This window comes from Halichoerus grypus, chromosome 11 (genome assembly GCF_964656455.1).
Source record: "Halichoerus grypus chromosome 11, mHalGry1.hap1.1, whole genome shotgun sequence".
Classification (NCBI taxonomy): domain Eukaryota; kingdom Metazoa; phylum Chordata; class Mammalia; order Carnivora; family Phocidae; genus Halichoerus; species Halichoerus grypus.
In genome coordinates, this window is record NC_135722.1 from 74,313,215 (window position 1) to 74,333,030 (window position 19,816).

At 36.2% G+C, this 19,816-nt stretch overlaps 1 protein-coding gene across 1 annotated transcript in view; it reads left to right on the forward strand.

Moving 5' to 3' along the window:
• The window catches only part of HEPHL1 (hephaestin like 1), an 88,271-nt gene that overhangs the window by 63,662 nt on the left and 4,793 nt on the right, over positions 1-19,816 (forward strand). Inside the window, exons 16-17 of the mRNA XM_036075008.2 lie at positions 14,697-14,919; positions 16,214-16,353. Of these exons, the coding sequence (XP_035930901.1) occupies positions 14,697-14,919; positions 16,214-16,353 (363 nt within the window). The remainder of the gene's footprint in view (positions 1-14,696; positions 14,920-16,213; positions 16,354-19,816) is intronic.

The window sequence follows — 19,816 nt, forward strand, 5'->3', positions numbered from 1 at the left end:
TGTTCTCTGTATTTAAGGGTCTTGGTTTTGTTTGTTTATTTATTCTTTGTTTCTTTCTCTGTTCATTTGTTTTGTTTTTTAGATTTTTTTTTTTTACTTTTCAGAAGTGAAATCATATGGTATTTTAATTTCTCTGTCTGACATATTTGTCTTAGCGTACTACCCTCTAGGTCCATCCATGTTGCCACAAATGCAAGGTCTCACAAATTTTTTTATAGGCTTAGATAGACAGAGAGATAGATCGATATCACTTCTTTATCCATTCATCTATAAATGGACACTTGGGTTGCTTTCATATCTTGACTATCATGAATATGATGCAATAAACACAGGGGTGCATATATCTTTTTGATACCTAGTGGTGGAATTACTGGATCATATGGCATTTCTATTTTTAATTTTGAGGAACCTCCTTACTGTTTTCCACAGTGGCTGCACCAATTTACATTCCCACCAACAGTGCAAGAGGGTTCCTCTTTCTCCACATCCTCACCAACATTTGTTATTTCCTATCTTTTTGATTCTAGCCCTTCTGACAGTTGTAAGGAGATATCTCATTGTGGTTTTGATTTGCCTTTCTCTGATGACTAGTGATTTTGAGCATCTTTTCGTGTGTCTGTAGTCCATCTGTATATCTTCTTTGGAAAAATGTCTACTCAAATCCTCTGTGCATTTTTAAATTTGATTACTTGCTTTACGGTGTTGAGTTGTGTAAGTTCCATGTATAGTTTTAATATTAACCCCTTATTAAAAAATCATTTGCAAATATATTCTCCCATTCAATAGGTTGCCTTTTCATTTTGTTACTGGTTTCATTCGTTGTGCAAAAGCTTTTTATTTTGGTATAATTCCAATTGTTTATTTTTGCTTTTGTTCCCCTTGCCTGAGGAGATATACCTAGAAAAATGTAGCTATGGCTGATGTCAGAGATATTACTGCCTATGCTCTCTTCAAGGATTTTTATGCGTTCAGGTTTCACATTTACGTCTTTAATCCATTTCAGTTAATTGTTGTGTATGGTGTAAGAATGTGTCCCAGTCTCATTCTTTTGCATGTAGCTGTTCAGTTTCCCCAGCACCATTTATAGAAGAGACTATCTTTTCCCCATTGTATATTCTTGCCTCCTTTGTCATAGATTAATTGACCATATAATCATAGGTTTATTTCTAGTCTCTATTCTGTTCTATTGATCTATGTGTCTATTTCTGTGCCAGTATCATACTATTTTGATTACTACAACTTTGTAGTATATCATATCTCGGACTGTGATATCTACAGTTTTGTTCTTTCTCAACATTGCTTTGATAATTTGTAGTCTTTTGTGGTTACATACAGATTTTAGTGTTATTTGTACTAGTTCTGTAAAAAAATGCTGTTGGTATTTTGATAGAGATTGCATTGAATCTGTAGGTTGCTTTGGGTAGTATAGACATTTTAACAATATTTGTTCTTCTAATCCATGAGGATGGAATATCTTTCCACTTGTTTGTGTTGTCCTTGGTTTCTTTCATAAATGTTTTATAGTTTTCAGAGTACAGGTCTTACATGTCTTTGGTTAAGTTTATTCCTAAATATTTTGCTCTTTTTGGTGCAATTGTAAATGGAATTATTTCCTTATTTTCCTTAATTTCTCTTTCTACTACTATTATTAGTGTATAGAAATGCAACAGTTTTCTGTATATTAATTTTGTTCTCTGCAAATTTGCTGAATTCATTTATCAGTTCTAATAGTTCTTTGGTGGCGTCTTCAGGGTTTCCTATATGTAGCATCACGTCATCTGCAAATAGTGACAATTTTATTTCTTCCTTACCAATTTGAATGTCTTTTATTTCTTTTTCTCATCTCATTGCCATGGCCAGGGCTTCTGGTACTATGTTGAATAGAAATGATAAGAGTGGTTTGGTTTGTTTTTTTTTGTATCATTCCTGATGTTAGGTGAAACTCTTCCAGGTTTTCACCATTGAAGATGATGTTATCTGTGGGTTTTTCATATATGGCCTTTATTATGTTTAAATGTGTTCCCTCTAAACTCACTTTGTTGAGAGTTTTTATCATAAATGAATGTTGTATATTATCAAATGCTTTTTCTGCATCTATTGAGATGATCATATGGTTTTTATCCTTTCTCTTATAATATGATGTATCACATTGATTGATTCACAAATATTGAACCACCCTTGCATCCCTGGAATAAATCCCACTTGATTGTGGGAAATGATTTTAACTGTAATGTTGAATTCTGTTTGCTAATATGTTGTTAAGGATTTTTATATCTATGTTCATCAGAGATATTAGCATGTAGTTTTGGGTTTTGCTTTGTTTTGTTTTCATAGCGTCTTTGTCTGGTTTTGGTATCAGGGTAACATACGGATCTTGTCCACTTATGATCCCATGGCAGCCTCAGACAGGCCCCCCAACAGCACAGGGACCAAACCCTGCCCTGTGCATCCATAGCAGGCAAAGCAGATCCTTGCAGTTCACTGCTCTGAAGGCAAACACATTTCTGCCACAACAGTAGAGGGCACAGAACCCACATAGGAGACACCCCTGTATCACCTGGTTCTGGTGACCAGAGGGCAATGTGCTACAGGACCTCTTCTACAAAGGCCACTACTTTCAAGAGTAGGAGATGTGGTTGACCTCCCTAATACATAGAAACAAACACAGAGGGTTAGACAAAATGAAGAGACAGAGGAATATGGGCCAAATGAAAGAATAAGACACAATCACAGCAGAAGAGCTAAATGAAATGGAGATAAGCAATATGCCTAATAAAGAATTCAAACTAATGGTCATAAAGATACTGGACTTAAGAGCAGATGAACTCAACAAACACTTCAACAAAGAGATAGAAAATACAAAAAGGAACCAGTCAGCAATGAAGAATTCAGTAACTGAAATTAAAAAAAAAAATACACTACAGGGAATCAACAGCAGATTACAGGATGCAGAAGAATGGATCAGTGATCTGGAAGACAGGGTAATGGAAAGCAACAAAGCAGAAAAAATTTTAAAAAGAATAAAAAGAATAATAAAAAATGAGGATATGTTAAGGGAACCCAACGACAACATCAAGCATGATACTACTCACATTATAAGGATCCCAGAGAAAAGAGAGAAAGGGGAGCAGAAAACTTAAGTGAAGAAATAATAGCTGAAAACTTCCCAAATCTGGGGAAGAAAACAGACATCCTGAACCAGGAAGCACAGAAGCTCTCTAATAAGATTAACCCAAGGAAGTCCACACCAAGACGCATAATAATTAAAACGGCAAAAAGTAATGATAAAGAGAGGATTTTAAAAGCATCAAGAGGAAAAAAAGAGTTACGTACAGGGGAAACTCCGTAAGGCTGTCAGCTGATTTTTCAGGAGAAACTTTCCAGGCCAGAAGGGAGTGGCATGATATATTCAAAGTGCTAAAAGGAAAAAACCTGCAACTAAGAATACACTACCCAGCAAGGTTATCATTCACAGTAGAAGGAGAGATAAAGTGTTTCCCAGACAAACAAAAGTTAAGAAGTTTATCACCTTAAACCAGCTTTAGAAGAAATGTTGAAGGAAATTCTTTGAATGAAAAGAAAACGCGTAACTAGAAGAAAATTATGAAGGGAAAGAATTTCACAGGTAAAAGCAAACATATAGTACAGGTAGTAGATTAATCACTTATAAAGCCAGTGTGAAGGTTAAAACACAGAAGAAGTAAAATTGATTATATCTACAAAAATTAGTCAAAGGAAACACAAAATAAAAAGATGCAAAATATGAGATCATATACATAATATGTGGAAGAAAGAAATTTAGTGCTTTTAAAATGTTTGAATTTAAGCAACCATCAACAACATAAACTGCTATGCACATAAGATATCATATATAAATCTAATGGTAACCACAAATCAAAAACCTATAATAAATACACAAAAAAATGAAGAGAAAGGAATCCAAAGTTAACATTAAAGAAAGCCATCAAACTACAAGGGAAGAGAGCAAGAGAAGAAAGAATAGAGAAGAACTATAAAACCAACCAGAAAACAATTAACAAAAGGGCAATAAGTACACATCTATCAATAATTACTTAAAATATAAATGTAATAAATGCTCCAATTAAAAGACATAGGATGACTGAATGGATAAAAAACAGACCCATCTATATGCTGCTTACAAGAGATTTCACTTCACACCTAAAGACACATAGAGACTAAAAGCAAAGAGCTAGAAAAACTTACCATGCAAATAGAAGTGAAAAAAAAGGACAGGGTAGCAATACTTATATCAGACATATAGGCTTTAAAAGAAAGAGTGTAGTAAGAGGCAAAGAAGGGCATTACACAATGATAAAGGAAATGATCCAACAAGAGGATAAAATAATTGTAAATATTTTTGCACCCAACATAGAGTACCTAAATAAATAAAGCAACAGACGTAAAAGGAGAAATTGACATAATACAATAATAGTAGGGGGCTCTAGGACCCCACTTACTTAAATGGATATATCATCTAGACAGAAAATCAACAAGGAAATGGTGGCTTTGAACAACACATTAGACCAGATAGAACTAACAGATATGTACAGAACATTTCATCCCCAAACAGCAGAATACACATTCCTTTCAAGTGCACATGGAACATTCTCCAGGAAAGATCACATGTTAGGCCACAAAACATGTCTCAATAAATTTAAGAAGATTAAAATCATATCAAGCATCTTTTCTGACCACAACTATATGAAACTAGAAGTCAAGTGCAAGAAAAAAATCCTGAAAAGAACACAATTGCATGGAAGCTAAACAACACGCTACCAAACAATAAATGGGTCAATCAAGAAGTCAAAGAGGAAATACAAAAAATAAATGGAGACAAATGAAAATGAAGATACAATGGCCCAAAATCTTTGGGATGCAGCCATAGCAGTTTTAAGAGGGAAGTTTATAGCAATACCTCAAGAAGCAAGAAAAATCTCAAATAATCTAGCCTTACACCTAAAGGAGCTAGAAAAAGAAGAACAAAACCCAACACTAGTAGAAAAAAGGAAATAATAAAGACTAGAGTAGAAATAAGTGAAATAGAGACTTAAAAAAATACAATAGAAAAGATCAATGAAACCTGGAGCTGGTTCTTTGAAAAGATTGACAAAATTGATAAACTTTTATCCAGACACATTAAGAAAAAGAGAGAGGACTCAAAATCAGAAATGAAAAAAGAGAAATAACAACTGACACTACAGAAATATACAGGATTATAGGAGAATATTATGAAAAATTATTGGACGAATTGGACAACCTAGAAGAAATGGATAAATTCCTAGAAACATAATCTTCCAAAACTGAAACAGAAAAATAGGAAATTTTAACAGGCCAATTACTGCTAATGCAATTGAATCAGTAATCAAAATACTCCCAACAAACAAAAGTCTGGGATTTCACAGGTGAATTCTATGATACATTTAAATAAGAGTTAATATCTATTCTTCTCAAACTATTCCAAAAATAGAAGAAGAAGGAAAACTTCCAAATTCATTCTACAAGGCCAGCATTACCCATATGTCAGTGTACTTTTGATATTAAAATGCTTTTTTACTTAAATTTATTATAGTCTTAGCCAGCTTGACTCACATAAAATTTCTTTCCCAAGATTCCCTTCTACAAACCTTCTACAACTTCCTTTTTTTACATCCAAATTTTGTCCTTTTTTCCCCCTCTTCCTTATTCTGAAATAATCAGCCTCACTCTAGGACAAAATTACTTTCTTTTCCCTCAACAAAAATGCATCTCCATTTCTCATACCTTCTTTTACCAAAAACACACAGCCTAGTTTCCTTGCAAACAGAGTCATTTCCCTTATTGTTTCTAGTAGCTTGAATATATTGAATTTTTAACCATTAATCACCATAATTTCTAGGGAAAACAGAAAAGTAAACAATTGTTAACTGTCTTTTACATTAGCATTCTGTGATTTGGCAAATTTATAAATACATTTCATAATTTGTAGAAATACATTCTTCCTCATAGTAAATTTTTCAATGTGGCATAAAACTTGTTTATTAATAAACCCAAATATCTTAAGTTTCTTGGTAATAAGAAGTCAAAAAAGTAGGTAAACCCATGTTCAGTAATTAGTGTTTCAGTATTTTATTTTATCTGGAAATGATCTAGATATTAAATTACTATTCATCCTTTCATTTCACTTAGCAAAACTCTAAGGTTTTAAATTATCAAAAAGATGTGGGGACACTATTTAAGTAGACATACCATGAAATACCATTATTGCTGAAAGGTTCACCTAAATACTACCAGCATTTTTCACAGAGTTAAAACAAACAGTCCTAAAATGTGTATGGAACCACAAAAGACCCTGAATATCCAAAGCAATCTTGAAAAAGAAAAACAAAGCTGGAGGTACCACAATTCTGGACTTTGAACTATATTATAAAGCTGTAGTGCTCAAGACAGTATGGTAGTGGCACAAAAACAGACACATAGATCAATGGAACAGAATAAAAAACCCAGAAATGGACCCAAAACTACATGGTCAACTAATCTTTGACAAAAAAGGAAATAATACCCAGTGTAAAAAAGACAGTCTCTTCAACAAATGGTGTTGGGAAAACTGGACAGCCACATGCAGAAGAATGAAACTGGACCACTTTCTTACATCATACACAAAAATAAATTCAAAATGGATGAACCTAAATGTGAAACTGGAACCATCAAAATCCTAGAGAACACAGGCAGCAAACTCTTTGACACCATCTGTAGCAACTTCTTACTAGACGGGTTTCTGGAGGTGAGGAAAACAAAGGCAAAAATGAACTATTGGGGTTTCATCAAGATAAAAAGCTTCTGGGGGTGCCTGGGTGGCTTGGTTGGTTAAACATCTGACTCTTGATCTTGGCTCAGGTCGTGATCTCAGGGTTGTGAGATTGAGTCCCCCATCAGGCTCCACACTTAGGGTGAAATCTGCTTGAGATTCTCTCTCTCCCTCTGCCCCTCCTCCACCCTTTTTAATAAATAAATAAGAAAATAAATAAATAAAATCTTTTTTTTTTTTTTAAGCAAAGGAAACAACAAAACTAAAAGGCAACCTACGGAATGGGAGAAAATGTTTGCAAATTGACGTCTCTGATAAAGGCTTAGTACCCAAAATATGTAAAAATTTACCCAACCCAACACCCAAAACCCAAATAATCCAGTTAAGAAATAGTCAGAAGACATGAACAGACATTCTTCCAAAGAAGACATACAGATGGCCAACAGACACATTAAAAGATACTCAACATCACTCATCATCAGGGAAATACAAGTCAAAACCAGAATGAGATACCACCTCACACCTGTCAGAATGGCTAAAATTAACAACACAGGAAACCACAAATGTTGGCAAGGATGCGGAAAAGGGGTACTCTCTTACACTGTTGGTGGGAATGCAACTGGTACAGTCACTCTGGAAAACAGTATGGAGATTCCTCAAAAAGTTAAAAATAGAACTACCCTATGATCCAGCAATTGCACTAGTGGGTATTTATCTAAAGGATAGATACAGATTCAAAGGGGTACATGCACCCCAATGTTTATAGCATGATCAACAATAGCCAAGCTAGGGAAAGAGCCCAAATGTCCATCGACTGATGAATGAATAAAGAAGATGTGGTATACATACAATGGAATATGCAATATACAGTGGAATATTACTTGGCCATCAAAAAGAATGAAATCTTGTCATTTGTAATGACATGATTGGAGCTAGAGAGTATTATGCTAAGGAAAATAAGTCAGTCAGAGAAAGACAAATACCTATGATTTCACTCATATCTGGAATTTAAGAAACAAAACAGATGAACATAGGGGAAGGGGAAAAAAGAGAGAGAGGGAAGCAAACCATAAGAGACTCTCAACTATAGAGAACAACTGAAGGGTGATGGAGAGGAGCAGAAGAAAGGGCTAAATAGGTGATGGGTATTAAGGAAGGCACTTGTGTTGAGCACTGGGATGTTATATGTAAGTGATGAATCACTGAATTCTGTTCCTGAAATAATATTACACTATATGTTAACTAATTAGAATTTAAATAAAAACTTCAAACATTAAAAAAAAAGTTCACCTAAAAACTCTAATTCCAGTTACATCTATTTAATTCACTTATTTTTAACAATTATGTTTAGAATACTTATGAAAATTTCATCATACAAGTTATTTTTCTCGCTGACAAAATTTTTAGCAGAGGTAATGTGGACTTATTTAACTAATAACCCAGGTAGAATAAAAGTTGTAGGTCTGCATTATTTAATGTTAATAATTCTAAAGACATGTACATTTTAATTAAGCCATCAAACTTAAATTAGCTTTAATACTGAATATTTTTCCAGATCACATGAATCTAAAAAGCAATTGGGTTAGTTTCTATTATATTTTTGAGAATTTTATAAATACTTAATTCATACAAGTACTTAATTTTCTTTAAGTCAATTAAACAGAGCTCTTTTACAAATTCATTTTGGCAACACCATGCCCAGGTAGAAAACATCATACATCTATAACACACATGCACACACACATGGATGCATGTGCATGCACACACACACGCAGATATAAACAGATCTTATAGATTCTGTTCTAAAATTTTGCCATGAATCAAGCACAGTAATACAAAATCCACTAGTTATAAAAGAAGTTAGATCCAAATTGTGTTTCTGGTAGATGGAAGAAGTTAAGGTTACCTATTAAGATGGTCAAAGCTTTTTATTAATATTTTTGGAGAAAACACGATTTTTCATTTGCCCAAGTTCCAAAGAAACTCCCCACCTCCTTGTTTTTCTTCTGGTAAGAATTACCTCCATGAAGTTTGTATATCAAAGAGATGGCTAGATAAGAGTCCCTTGAGAAGACCAGGTAGAATATTTACAATCTCAAAGGCACAGGGAAAGAATGCAAGTTCTTCCAAAAAGACATTTGTTTCCTAAGGCCAGGATTTTTACAATTTTGCGATAAATAGGTGAGGTTTGGGGGATTGGTAAATAGAATAGGTGGATTTTGAGTTGTTTCTGGAGCTGCATTTTTGGTTTTGTCAAGATTTATGAGATGAGGGTAGTTGCTTTAATTCCTCAAAGAATTGGGTTGCAGCCTAAATGATACCAAGTGGCTGATGTACCCACCTAACCTCATTATTTTCAATTTGATTTTTTTAAAAATATAAGTCAGAAAGGATTTCCAGCTAAGATGAAAATCAAGAGATTTCTATGGATTTATAACGGTTTATCTCTGGAATGTTTTAGTAAATCCTTCTACAAATGCTTGAGATGTTTTTCTTTTCCCCTGGATACATAGTTTCATTTTTGCTTAGGGAAGGAGATCTAAAAAAAGTAGATCAGGGTCTGATTATCAGCTTCCAATATGGCCAACTTCTGGCGACAGAACTACTTTAAAAATTTAAATATCTTGTCACTTTTCAGCCAGGAAAATATTTCTGGCAGTATTGAACACCCCTTGTATATAAAAGCAGTCCCTGAAGAGGGTACAAAGGATACTACTTTCCCAAGACCTAAAGTCACACCCAAAGATAGGCAACAGAAAGAAATGGCAACCTGCATGTCCCAGGCAGGAGAAAGCCAAGTCAAATTCTTAGGACATAAAACAAGGCAAGCAAGAAGGCAATAGCTATCCCTGGGAGAGAAATGATCAGTAACCAACAGGTATGAGTTTGGAAAGGAAAGGACAACATGAAGTTTTATTTTCTGCTCTTAACTGGACACTACAGAAAGAGATTCAGGAGAGCTGACTCTTGGTAAGAATTCTTACCCTTCTCTGGCTTTTACCAGTTTTCTCAGGATCCCCTCTGCAGGCTCCACAATCTATTAGAATTTGGCAAAGTTTTTCATTCATTTTCATTTTAGTTTCCCCTGGGCTTTTTAAGGAAATAACATAGCAGTTTTCCAGAAAATCCGTTAGAGTCTTATCAACTCTGGGGGGCCCCCACAATGGGGGGCTCTCCTTTGTAGATAGATATGGGGGCATTTGAGTTGATATTGAAAAATTTGCACAAAATCTTTAAGGACAGGATTTTTCCTTATGTCTCAGATGATTACAAATGAGACATCAATTTCTGGGCCGGTGTTTTGATGATGGATCCCTAGGAGGTTGTAATGAAGAAGGCCTAGGTATTGTTTTAGATACTTTTTGCATCTTTAATTTTTCATTAGCCTTTTGCAAGGAAACTTTTAATGAAGTTATTTTGGAATCGTAAAGCCTTTTGGAAGGTTTTACATACCAATTAAAATAGGTATCCCATTCTGTTTGCTTGATTTGGAAACTCTTGTTTGTAAGTGCACTTCTTTAAAAAATGATCTTGTCTCATCGGAATGTTACCCATAATGGCCATTGTAATTCTAGGTTGTCTTTAGTTAGATTTTGCCATTTTAGTAGTATATATAGTTTCTGGGACTGGAGTTCTAAGGCATAAAATAAGCAGATGTGCCAGAAGGTGGCGTGCTCAACTCTTTGGAATTTGAGGATTTTTTTTTTTTTTTTTTTTTTTTTAGCTAAGCTTTGGGTCTCTTGGAGACAAACTAATACCTAAGGGGGATATGCCACTGGGTTGGGGATTATGTGGTGTTTTACAGTGTGCCTTGTTACACGGACATTTTCTTGAGGTTGGTGAGTAACCTGGTGTCAATCTAACCCACTACATGACCAATGTATTCTACCATGGGAGTCTTAGAGTTAAGTAGCAGATGCTCTAACAACTTTTAAGTACTCAACCCATGCCCACCAATTTTGCAGCTTTTGGCTTCCAAGATTCCATTAGCAATAGCCCTTACCGACACAATACAAGTAAAACAAAATTCTGTTTTGGACCCAGTTTTTATGTTGGATTCAGTCTGACTCTAGCCAGTAATGACCAGCAGTTCCCAATGTGGAATTTGGGGACTGAACCAAGAGCTGGAGATTCCAATCAAATGGTGAACTGTGGAAAGCTAATTAGATGGGGAGCTTGATGCAAGGAGAGTGGAGCTCAGAACCAAGAAAAACTTACCCACAGCCCTCAGAAATGGCAAGAAAGAGAATTCAAAGTTCTGCAGGTATCATGCCTGTGTTTCTCATTGTTCCTGAAGCCATCAGGAGTGTTCTTTGTATTCCATCACTGCTACCAATTCTCTTTAAAACAAAGCTCAACTGAGCACATTTTACAATCCTACAGGCTTTATTCAGTAATTCATGAATCAAGCAGCATCCCACCTAGCAGATAGAACAGAGCTCCAAAGAGCTGCACAGAATGAAAGACTTTCATAGGCAGAAGGGGATAGGATAAGGAAGTGAATAGTAAAAAACAGATTGTTTGTGGCCAGGTCACCTTCCTTTAGGGGATGACAGATGTCTAAGAGGCAGATTACCTCATCGGTGATAACCAGGTAACTCCAGATTAAGATTCCACTCCGGGAAGAGGTTGAAACTGTAATTAAGTTAGGTATTAAGTCTCATTTTGGTGACATGGACTTAGCATAAGAGATTCCATTTGGATTCTATTGTCTCTTTGCAAACAGTAGTTGTGACAGAAACAGTATGGCCAACAAAGTAAAAAATATTTACCATCTGGTGCCAGCCCTCAATCTAAAGTATGGGTTAAGGTAGTGAAAAGAAGGGGCACCTGCACCCCCAATGTTCATAGCAGCAATACCCACAATAGCCAAACTGCGGAAGGAGCTGAGATGCCCTTCAACAGATGAATGGATAAAGAAGATGTGGTTCATATATACAATGGAATATTACTCAGCCATCAAAAAGGATGAATACCTACTATTTACATCGACATGGGTGGATTTGGAGGGTATTATGCTAAGTAAAGTAAGTCAATCAGAGAAACAAAATTATCATATCGTTTCACTCATATGTGGAATATAAGAAATAGCACAGAGGATCATAGGGGAAGGGAGGGAAAACTGAATGAGAAGAAATCAGAAGGGGAGACAAACCAGGAGAGACTATTGACTCTGGGAAACAAACTGAGCGTTCTGGAAGGGGAGGTGGGTGGGAAGATGGGGTAACTTGGTGATGGGCACTAAAGAGGGTATGTGATGTGATTAGCACTGGGTGTTATATGCAACTGATGAATCATTGAACACTACATCAAAACTAATGATGTACTATATATTGGCTAATTGAATTTAAATTAAAAAATAAATAAAAACGTAAAAAAAATAAAGTATGGGTTAAAAAAAAACAAATAAAATCCCAATGTTTCAGTTACCAAATTTAGAACTTACAAGATAGCAGGAAGCAGGGGCTCCTGGGTGGCTCAGTCGTTAAGCGTCTGCCTTCGGCTCAGGTCATGATCCCAGGGTCCTGGGATCGAGCCCCGCATTGGGCTCTCTGCTTGGCGGGAAGCCTGCTTCACCCTCTTCCATTCCCCCCTGCTTGTGTTCCCTCTCTCGCTGTCTCTCTCTCTGTCAAAATAAATAAAATCTTTAAAAAAAAAAAAAGATAGGAAGCAAAAGAGGATATGTAAATAGATAATCATAAAATAAAAATATATTTCAATGTAATTTATATCATGGTTTTTGATGTGTGAAATCTATCATTTTTAAAGGCATTACCGTTGCTATCTGGACTCAGGAAAGAAAGCACACTCCAAACATAATAACTGAAACTACAAACTATTTGACTAAAAAATAAACTAACTTTACTTAGCAATTAAACATTCAATATTGAATTCAAGTCAGATATGTGTATATAAAACAACTAGTCTCTAATTATATGTCATAAATCAAAATCCAAACTAAAATCATATTGGATATATAATGTAAGCATTGCCCATTATTTTAAAAAAAGGTGAAGGATTATCTAACCTTCCTCTTAAATATTAGATGCTATATTAACATCCTTGAGTTGTATTGGGCAGTGCAAGAGTTCAGGAGAGAAATACAAGACACTTGAAAAAATAAAATTACATATTGGAATTATGGGAAACCCGCATTTGTTTATTCCTTTGTGCATCCCAATAAATATTTATTGAGCACGTATGATATGCAAATGACCCTACCAAGTTCTATGAGGGATGCAAATATTCTCATCTTGAAGGAATTTATCATCTTTGGGGAAAATAATACATGTGCACACCCGTAATTATAATACAACTCAGAATCTGGTGAGTTCAGTAGGAGTACAGGGCTATATAGGGGGCATTAGAAAGAGAGTCTGAGAGAACGTTATGAGCAAAGCTGAAAATAGGAAAATAGAAGGTGCATTTGGGAAATGTTGAACATCATACTGGCTACCATATAAGGTACAAAAGGAAAGCAGTTTGGGGGAACTTAAGCTAGAAAAATCCATTGTGGGGAGCATATGAGGGGCTTAAGGACCCGTTGAGGATTTGTATTTATCCAGCAGGAATATCACTGGAAAGTCACCGAAGACTGCTAGATATGGGAATGATGAGATTGATGTGATGGTGGTCAAAAGGATAGGCTGGAAGTGAGGTGAGCCAGAGACCAGAGAGGAGCCAATTTCTAGTCCAGGGTAAGGCATTATGATCCTATGCTAGAAGCATGGCAGATGGAATGGAAAGAAAGTCATAGAATGGAGAGGCATTGTGAAGGGAAAAGAAATGTAAGATTTGACAGCAAACAAGATGGGACAAAGTGAGGAAGAAGGAAGAATTAAACACTGAAATCTTTTTCTGACCTAAATGACAGGAAATAACATAGTGCTATCAACAGAATTAGAGAGTTCTGGAGAAGGAAATGTTTTGAGGGAAATAATAAAATCCACTTTTAAAAATGCTCAGCAGGTTGGGCGCCTGGGTGGCTCAGTTGGTTAAGCGACTGCCTTCGGCTCAGGTCATGATCCTGGAGTCCTGGGATCGAGTCCCGCATCGGGCTCCCTGCTCTGCAGGGAGTCTGCTCCTCCCTCTGACCCTCCCCCCTCTCATGTGCTCTCTCTCTCATTCTCTCTCTGTCAAATAAATAAATAAAATCTTTAAAAAAATAAATAAAAAAATAAAAAATAAAAATGCTCAGTAGGTTGAATTATTGCAGAAAGCACATCCAGGTGGAATATCTAAATAGACAGTTGGAAATGTGGGAGTTTTCCTTCAAAAGAAAGCTTAGGGCTGAACAATTTGACATGGAGGTCATCGACGGTCCCATATCATTTTCCAGTTACCCATAAAAAGTAGAATATAAGCACCTGTATATAGTTATATAGTCTCATTTGAAAAGCAAACGGGAAAATAGAAATAGGCATTCATTTATTCAATGAATATTTATTGAGCATCTTCTATGTACTAGTCACTGAACTGTGCTCTGGAGACTCAGTGATGAGGGAGGGACACCGATTCAGCCCTCATAGAGGTTGCTGTAGCTCATTTTTAGGAACACTCCTACATCTTCAGGGCTTCTTAATAATTATTTTGTGGTAGGGGCCTGGGTGGCACAGTTGGTTAAGTGGCCAACTCTTGGTTTCCACTCAGGTTGTGATCTCAGGGTTGTGAGATCGAGCCCCACATGGGGCTCCATGCTCAGCATGGAGTCTGCTTGAGATTCTCTCTCTCCCTCTCCCTCTGCCCCACCCTTCACAAATAAATAAATGAATCTTAAAAGAATAATTGTTTTGTGGTCAACAGTCTTTTCACAATGACTTTCTTACAAGCACTTAGTCTTTATTGTTAAATTATTTAAAGGCTCCTCTAATTCAGTTTATTTTTCTTTCAGGATACATATAGCGGTTTGATGGGTCCTCTGATTATTTGCAGAGAAGGATTGTTGAATGAGAAGGGAAGAAGAAGCGATGTTGATTATGAATTCGTTCTCTTGTTTTTGGTATTTAATGAGAATGAATCCTGGTATCTGGATGACAATATAAAGAAGTATCTCAATAAAGATCCACGACATTTTAAGCACACTGACGACTTTGAAGAGAGCAACAAAATGCATGGTATAAGACCCATGTTGATATAAGCTCATAGAAATTCCTATGACTGTAGGAGGTCCCCAGCCTCCTTCTCTGAACCCTTCCCCATTCCCAGGGGCACCTGCACTAAAGAAAGTCCTCTAAAACTTTCCTTCAGAGGGAATGAGCTAAGCTATTGGTTGGCTGCCAGCAAGGTCCAGTGCAACTTTGGATCAATTGTTTAGGGAGCTCTATCTCTGAAGCCTGGGATCCCTAAACTATAAGACTGTAAAGTAATTCTTAAAAAATGAATGATCACTTATGGGTATATTTCTATAAGAATACATCCATAACCTCTAGCTAATCAAATTTAAGGGTTTGGTTTAACTGATGCTGGGACATGAAATACCATCACCAAATTTCTGTTTTAATGTGTCTGTGTTATTTATTTAATTCTATAGAATTTAAGGTAGTTTTTTTTTTTTTTTAAGTGGGAGTAATATGTTCTAATTGACACACCCGTACTCTCTCACCAAGATCTACTTCTGACCAAAATATACAAAAAGATAGGCCTTGCCCAAGGTCACAAATTTAAGTATTGCTAACATTGATTAGAATAGGTAGGCTGATTTCTGATTCAGCTACTCTTTCCTCTACAATTTTGCTTCCCCCATACTTCCCTTAGTACGCTCTCTATTTTTAATAAATGTAACTCATTTGGTTGTGGTACAATGCACAGAATAAAAAGTTAGTAGAAAGCAGGGTGAGAGTCCCCATCAGGTCAAACCAGCTTGAGTTTGCTTTGGTCATTGTAATAGCATGGGCTCAGCCCGTGTGAAACTTTTATTCTTTTGGCAATTCAGCCTGCTTAGGAACTTGCCCGAAACTAGTTCTCAAAAAGCAAAGTATTAAGGGAATAGCTTCTGATTCATTCAGTTTTGACTTATATGACCTTGATTCTCTGTGCTTTAGTTCACTCATCTATATAGAATGATATAAATAATGGCTGCTTCAAAAATGAGCCTGTAACCCACTCCATAAAGAGAATGTGCCAAACCAGCAAGCAGACAAACAACACACACTGCTACCCAAGATGTAGTTAAAAAAACAAAAACAAAAACAAAACAACTGTGACTTCTCTTTTCTGGCTTTCTTTTATAAGGATTTCTTAGTAACTTGGATTTTGGGTCTAGAAAGGTAGGGACATTGGTGTGAGTAAGATGGTTACATGTTTATAAGGTAGATGAAAATATTGGTAACCTAAAGATCTTGAACCATTTCTAAAACCCGATTGAGTAATGATCACTAATCAAAGGCTATTTTCTTTTCACCCTCTTAGCTATCAATGGAAAGATTTTTGGGAATCTCCATGGCCTTATCATGAATGAGGATACGATGACAAACTGGTATCTGTTGGGAATGGGAAGTGAAGTGGACATACATACCATCCATTATCATGCTGAGAGCTTTCTTTTCAAAGTAAGTATTAGAATATGCTTTAGCCATCAGGGAAATTCAAATCAAAACCACATTGAGATACCACCTTACACCAGTTAGGATGGCAAAAATTGACAAGGCAAGAAACAACAAATGTTGGAGAGGTTGCGGAGAAAGGGGAACCCTCTTACACTGTTGGTGGGAATGCAAGTTGGTACAGCCACTTTGGAAAACAGTGTGGAGGTGTCTCAAAAAATTAAAAATAGAGCTACCCTATGACCCAGGAATTGCACTACTGGGTATTTACCCCAAAGATACAGATGTAGTGAAAGGAAGGGCCATATGCACCCCAGTGTTCATAGCAGCAATGTCCGCAATAACCAAACTGTGGAAAGAGCCGAGATGCCCTTCAACAGATGAATGGATAAAGAAGATGTGGTCCATATATACAATGGAATATTACTCAGCCATCAAAATGATGAATACCCAGCTTTTGCATCAACATGGATGGGACTGGAGGAGATTATGCTAAGTGAAATAAGCAGAGAAAGTCAATTATCATATGGTTTCACTTATTTGTGGAACATAAGGAATAACATGGAGGACATTAGGAGAAGGAAGGGAAAAATGAAGGGGTAGGGAATTAGAGAGGGAGATGAACCATGAGAGTCTATGGACTCTGAGAAACAAACTGAGAGTTCTAGAGGGGAGGGGGTGGGGGGATGGGTTAGCCTGGTGATGGGTATTAAAGAGGGCACGTATTGTGTGGAGCACTGGGTGTTACACACAAACAATGAATCATGGAACACTACATCAAAAACTAATGATGTATTGTATGGTGACTAACATAACATAATAATAAAAAAAGGAATATGCTTTGGGGAAGATTTTTTGAGCTAAAAGATTCAATGTATGTTCACTGTGAACAAAGATGGCTTGTGAGGTTCATATTAGAAAACAGAACAGAATAATGTGATTATACCCTTCTCCTGGTAGATCTTTCTTAATATATATATATAGTTGTGCTTGTGAGAAACTCTCCAAGCCTCAGATGAGAGTTTTCTCATCAGTTGTATGGGGATAATTTTTATCACTCTGGATTATGCTGTTAATACTGTATATGAAAGCACCTGTAGTAGTTTGTTTCTTTTCCTTAACCTTCCCCTTTTCTTTTACTTTCCTTCTAGTTCCTTTCTTTTCTATGTCATTAGCTAACAGAATGGCCCTATCCAGTAAAGGAGATACTTCAAGCTCTGGCTTGGGCTCCAAAACTTATCTTGCTTTTTTTTTTTTTTTGCCCTACTGAGCTGGGCTGGGTTTTTTCTTGTTTTTTGGTTTTTTTTGCCCTACTGAGCTGGGCTGGACCATGTGTGGCCTTCTGCCTGTCTAGCATCAAGCTGTTCCATCTCGGTGGCACTGCCTATATGGAATCAACCTGGGGAGCTGTTTAAGAAACAGACTGCCAGGCCCCCCCCTGGTCCTGAGGAATCAGAATCCCAGGGATAAGGTCTAAATAGGCCATCGTCCGGGGCGCCGAGGTGGCTCAGTTAATTAAGTGTTTGACTTCAGCTCAGGTCATGATCTTGGAGTTCTGGGATCAAGCCCTTGCTTCGGGCTCTGTGCTCAGCAGGAAGTCTGCTTCTCCCTCCCCTTCTCCCTCTGCAGCTCCCCCTGCTCATGCTCTCTCTCCCTCTCAAATAAATAAATCAAATCTTTAAAAATAAATAAATAAATAAATAGGCCATCATCCCAAGTGCTTAGTGAAGTCTATAAGGAAATGTAAGAATAGAAAAGAATAATCACATCTAATCTGTGGAAGTAGCTGCATTGGTCCTTTTTCATTATACAGCAATAAATAGTAACTTTAATAAAATGCCTAATATTTCCCCTCTGTATATTTATTTAACATAGTTTAAGACACCAAGTACTAGCCTACAATGACTACAGTTTTACATATTAAATGGCTATGCTGCTTTTCAGAACTTGGCTTTTTCAACTCACATCTTTAAAAATATATTAAAAATTTATAAAATTTAATAAAACTATAAAAATCATTCTATACACCTATACAATTATTTTGTATACATATTATATAAACTTTAAAAATTAAAGTACAGTTGATATTGAGTAAAATTCCCTCTGTTTAGTGTACAGTTCTGTTTTGGGAAGCACACACAATAGTGTAATCAATATTGATTAACATCCCCATCACCCCCTCAAATGTCCTTGTTGCGCTTTCTAGAGTCAGCTACTTCCTCATGCTTAACCTGTGGCAGCCATTGATATATTTTCTGTCTCTATAGTTTTGCCTTTCCTGAAATGTCATATAAATGGAATCATACCATCTACAGCATTTTGAAACTGGCTTGTTTCACTTAGTGTAGGCATTTGAATTGCATCCATCTTGTGTGTATCAGTACTTTGTTTCATTCTATTGTTGAGTAGTATTCCAGTGTATGAATATACTGCAGTTTGTTAATCCATTTTCCCATTGAGGGGCATTTGCGTTCTTTCTGGGTTTTGGTTATTACAAATAAAGTCATTGTAAATATCGGTATACATATTTTCCTGTGAACATAATTTTTCTTTTCCCTTGAGAAAATACCTAGGAGTTGGATTGCCAGACCATGTGATAAGTGTATGCTTAACTTCATAATAAACTGCCAAGGTATTTTCCACAGAGGCAGTACCCTTTTGCATTCCCACCAGAAAGGCATGAGAACATCACCTGTTCCACACCCATATCAACAGTTGGTATCTTCCATTTTTATTTTATTGTTTCTTTGCCATCCTATTAAGTATGTACTGGTAGCTCATTGTTTTTTATTTACATTTTCCGAATGGCTAATGATACTGAGTATCTTTTCATGTGCTTATTTACCATCTGCCATCTGTAAATCTTGGGTGAAGTGTCCAGATTTTATGCCCATTTTTAAATTTTGTTGTTCATTTCTGTATTGTTGAGTTTGAGGGCTTTCTGCATACAAATACTTTACCAGCTACATGATTGCAAATATTTGCTCCCAGTCTGTGGCTTATCTTTTTCTTTCCTTAATGTTATCTTTCAAAGAACAGAAAAATCTTCATTCAGATGAAGTACAGTTTGTCGTTTTTTCTTTTATGCATCATGCTTTTGGTGTCATATCTGAGAAATCTTTGCCTAACTCAAGGTTACAAGGATTTTCTTCAAGCTGTTTTATAGTTCTAGGTGTTCTATTTAGGCATCTGATCCATTTTAACTTTCATATATGGTTCAGGGTTTATTTTTTGCATATGGATGCAGTCATTCCATCACCATTCATTGAAAAGTCTACCCTTTCTCCCACCGTGTCAAAATCATATTGATCATATATATGTGGGTTCATTTCTGGGATGTCTGTTCTGTTACAGTGATCTATGTATGTGTCCTTTCTTGAATACTATCCTGTCTTGACTACTTTAGTGTGATAGTAAGTCTTTAAATCTCATGGTGATTGTTTTAGCTATTCTAGATCTTTGCCTTGCC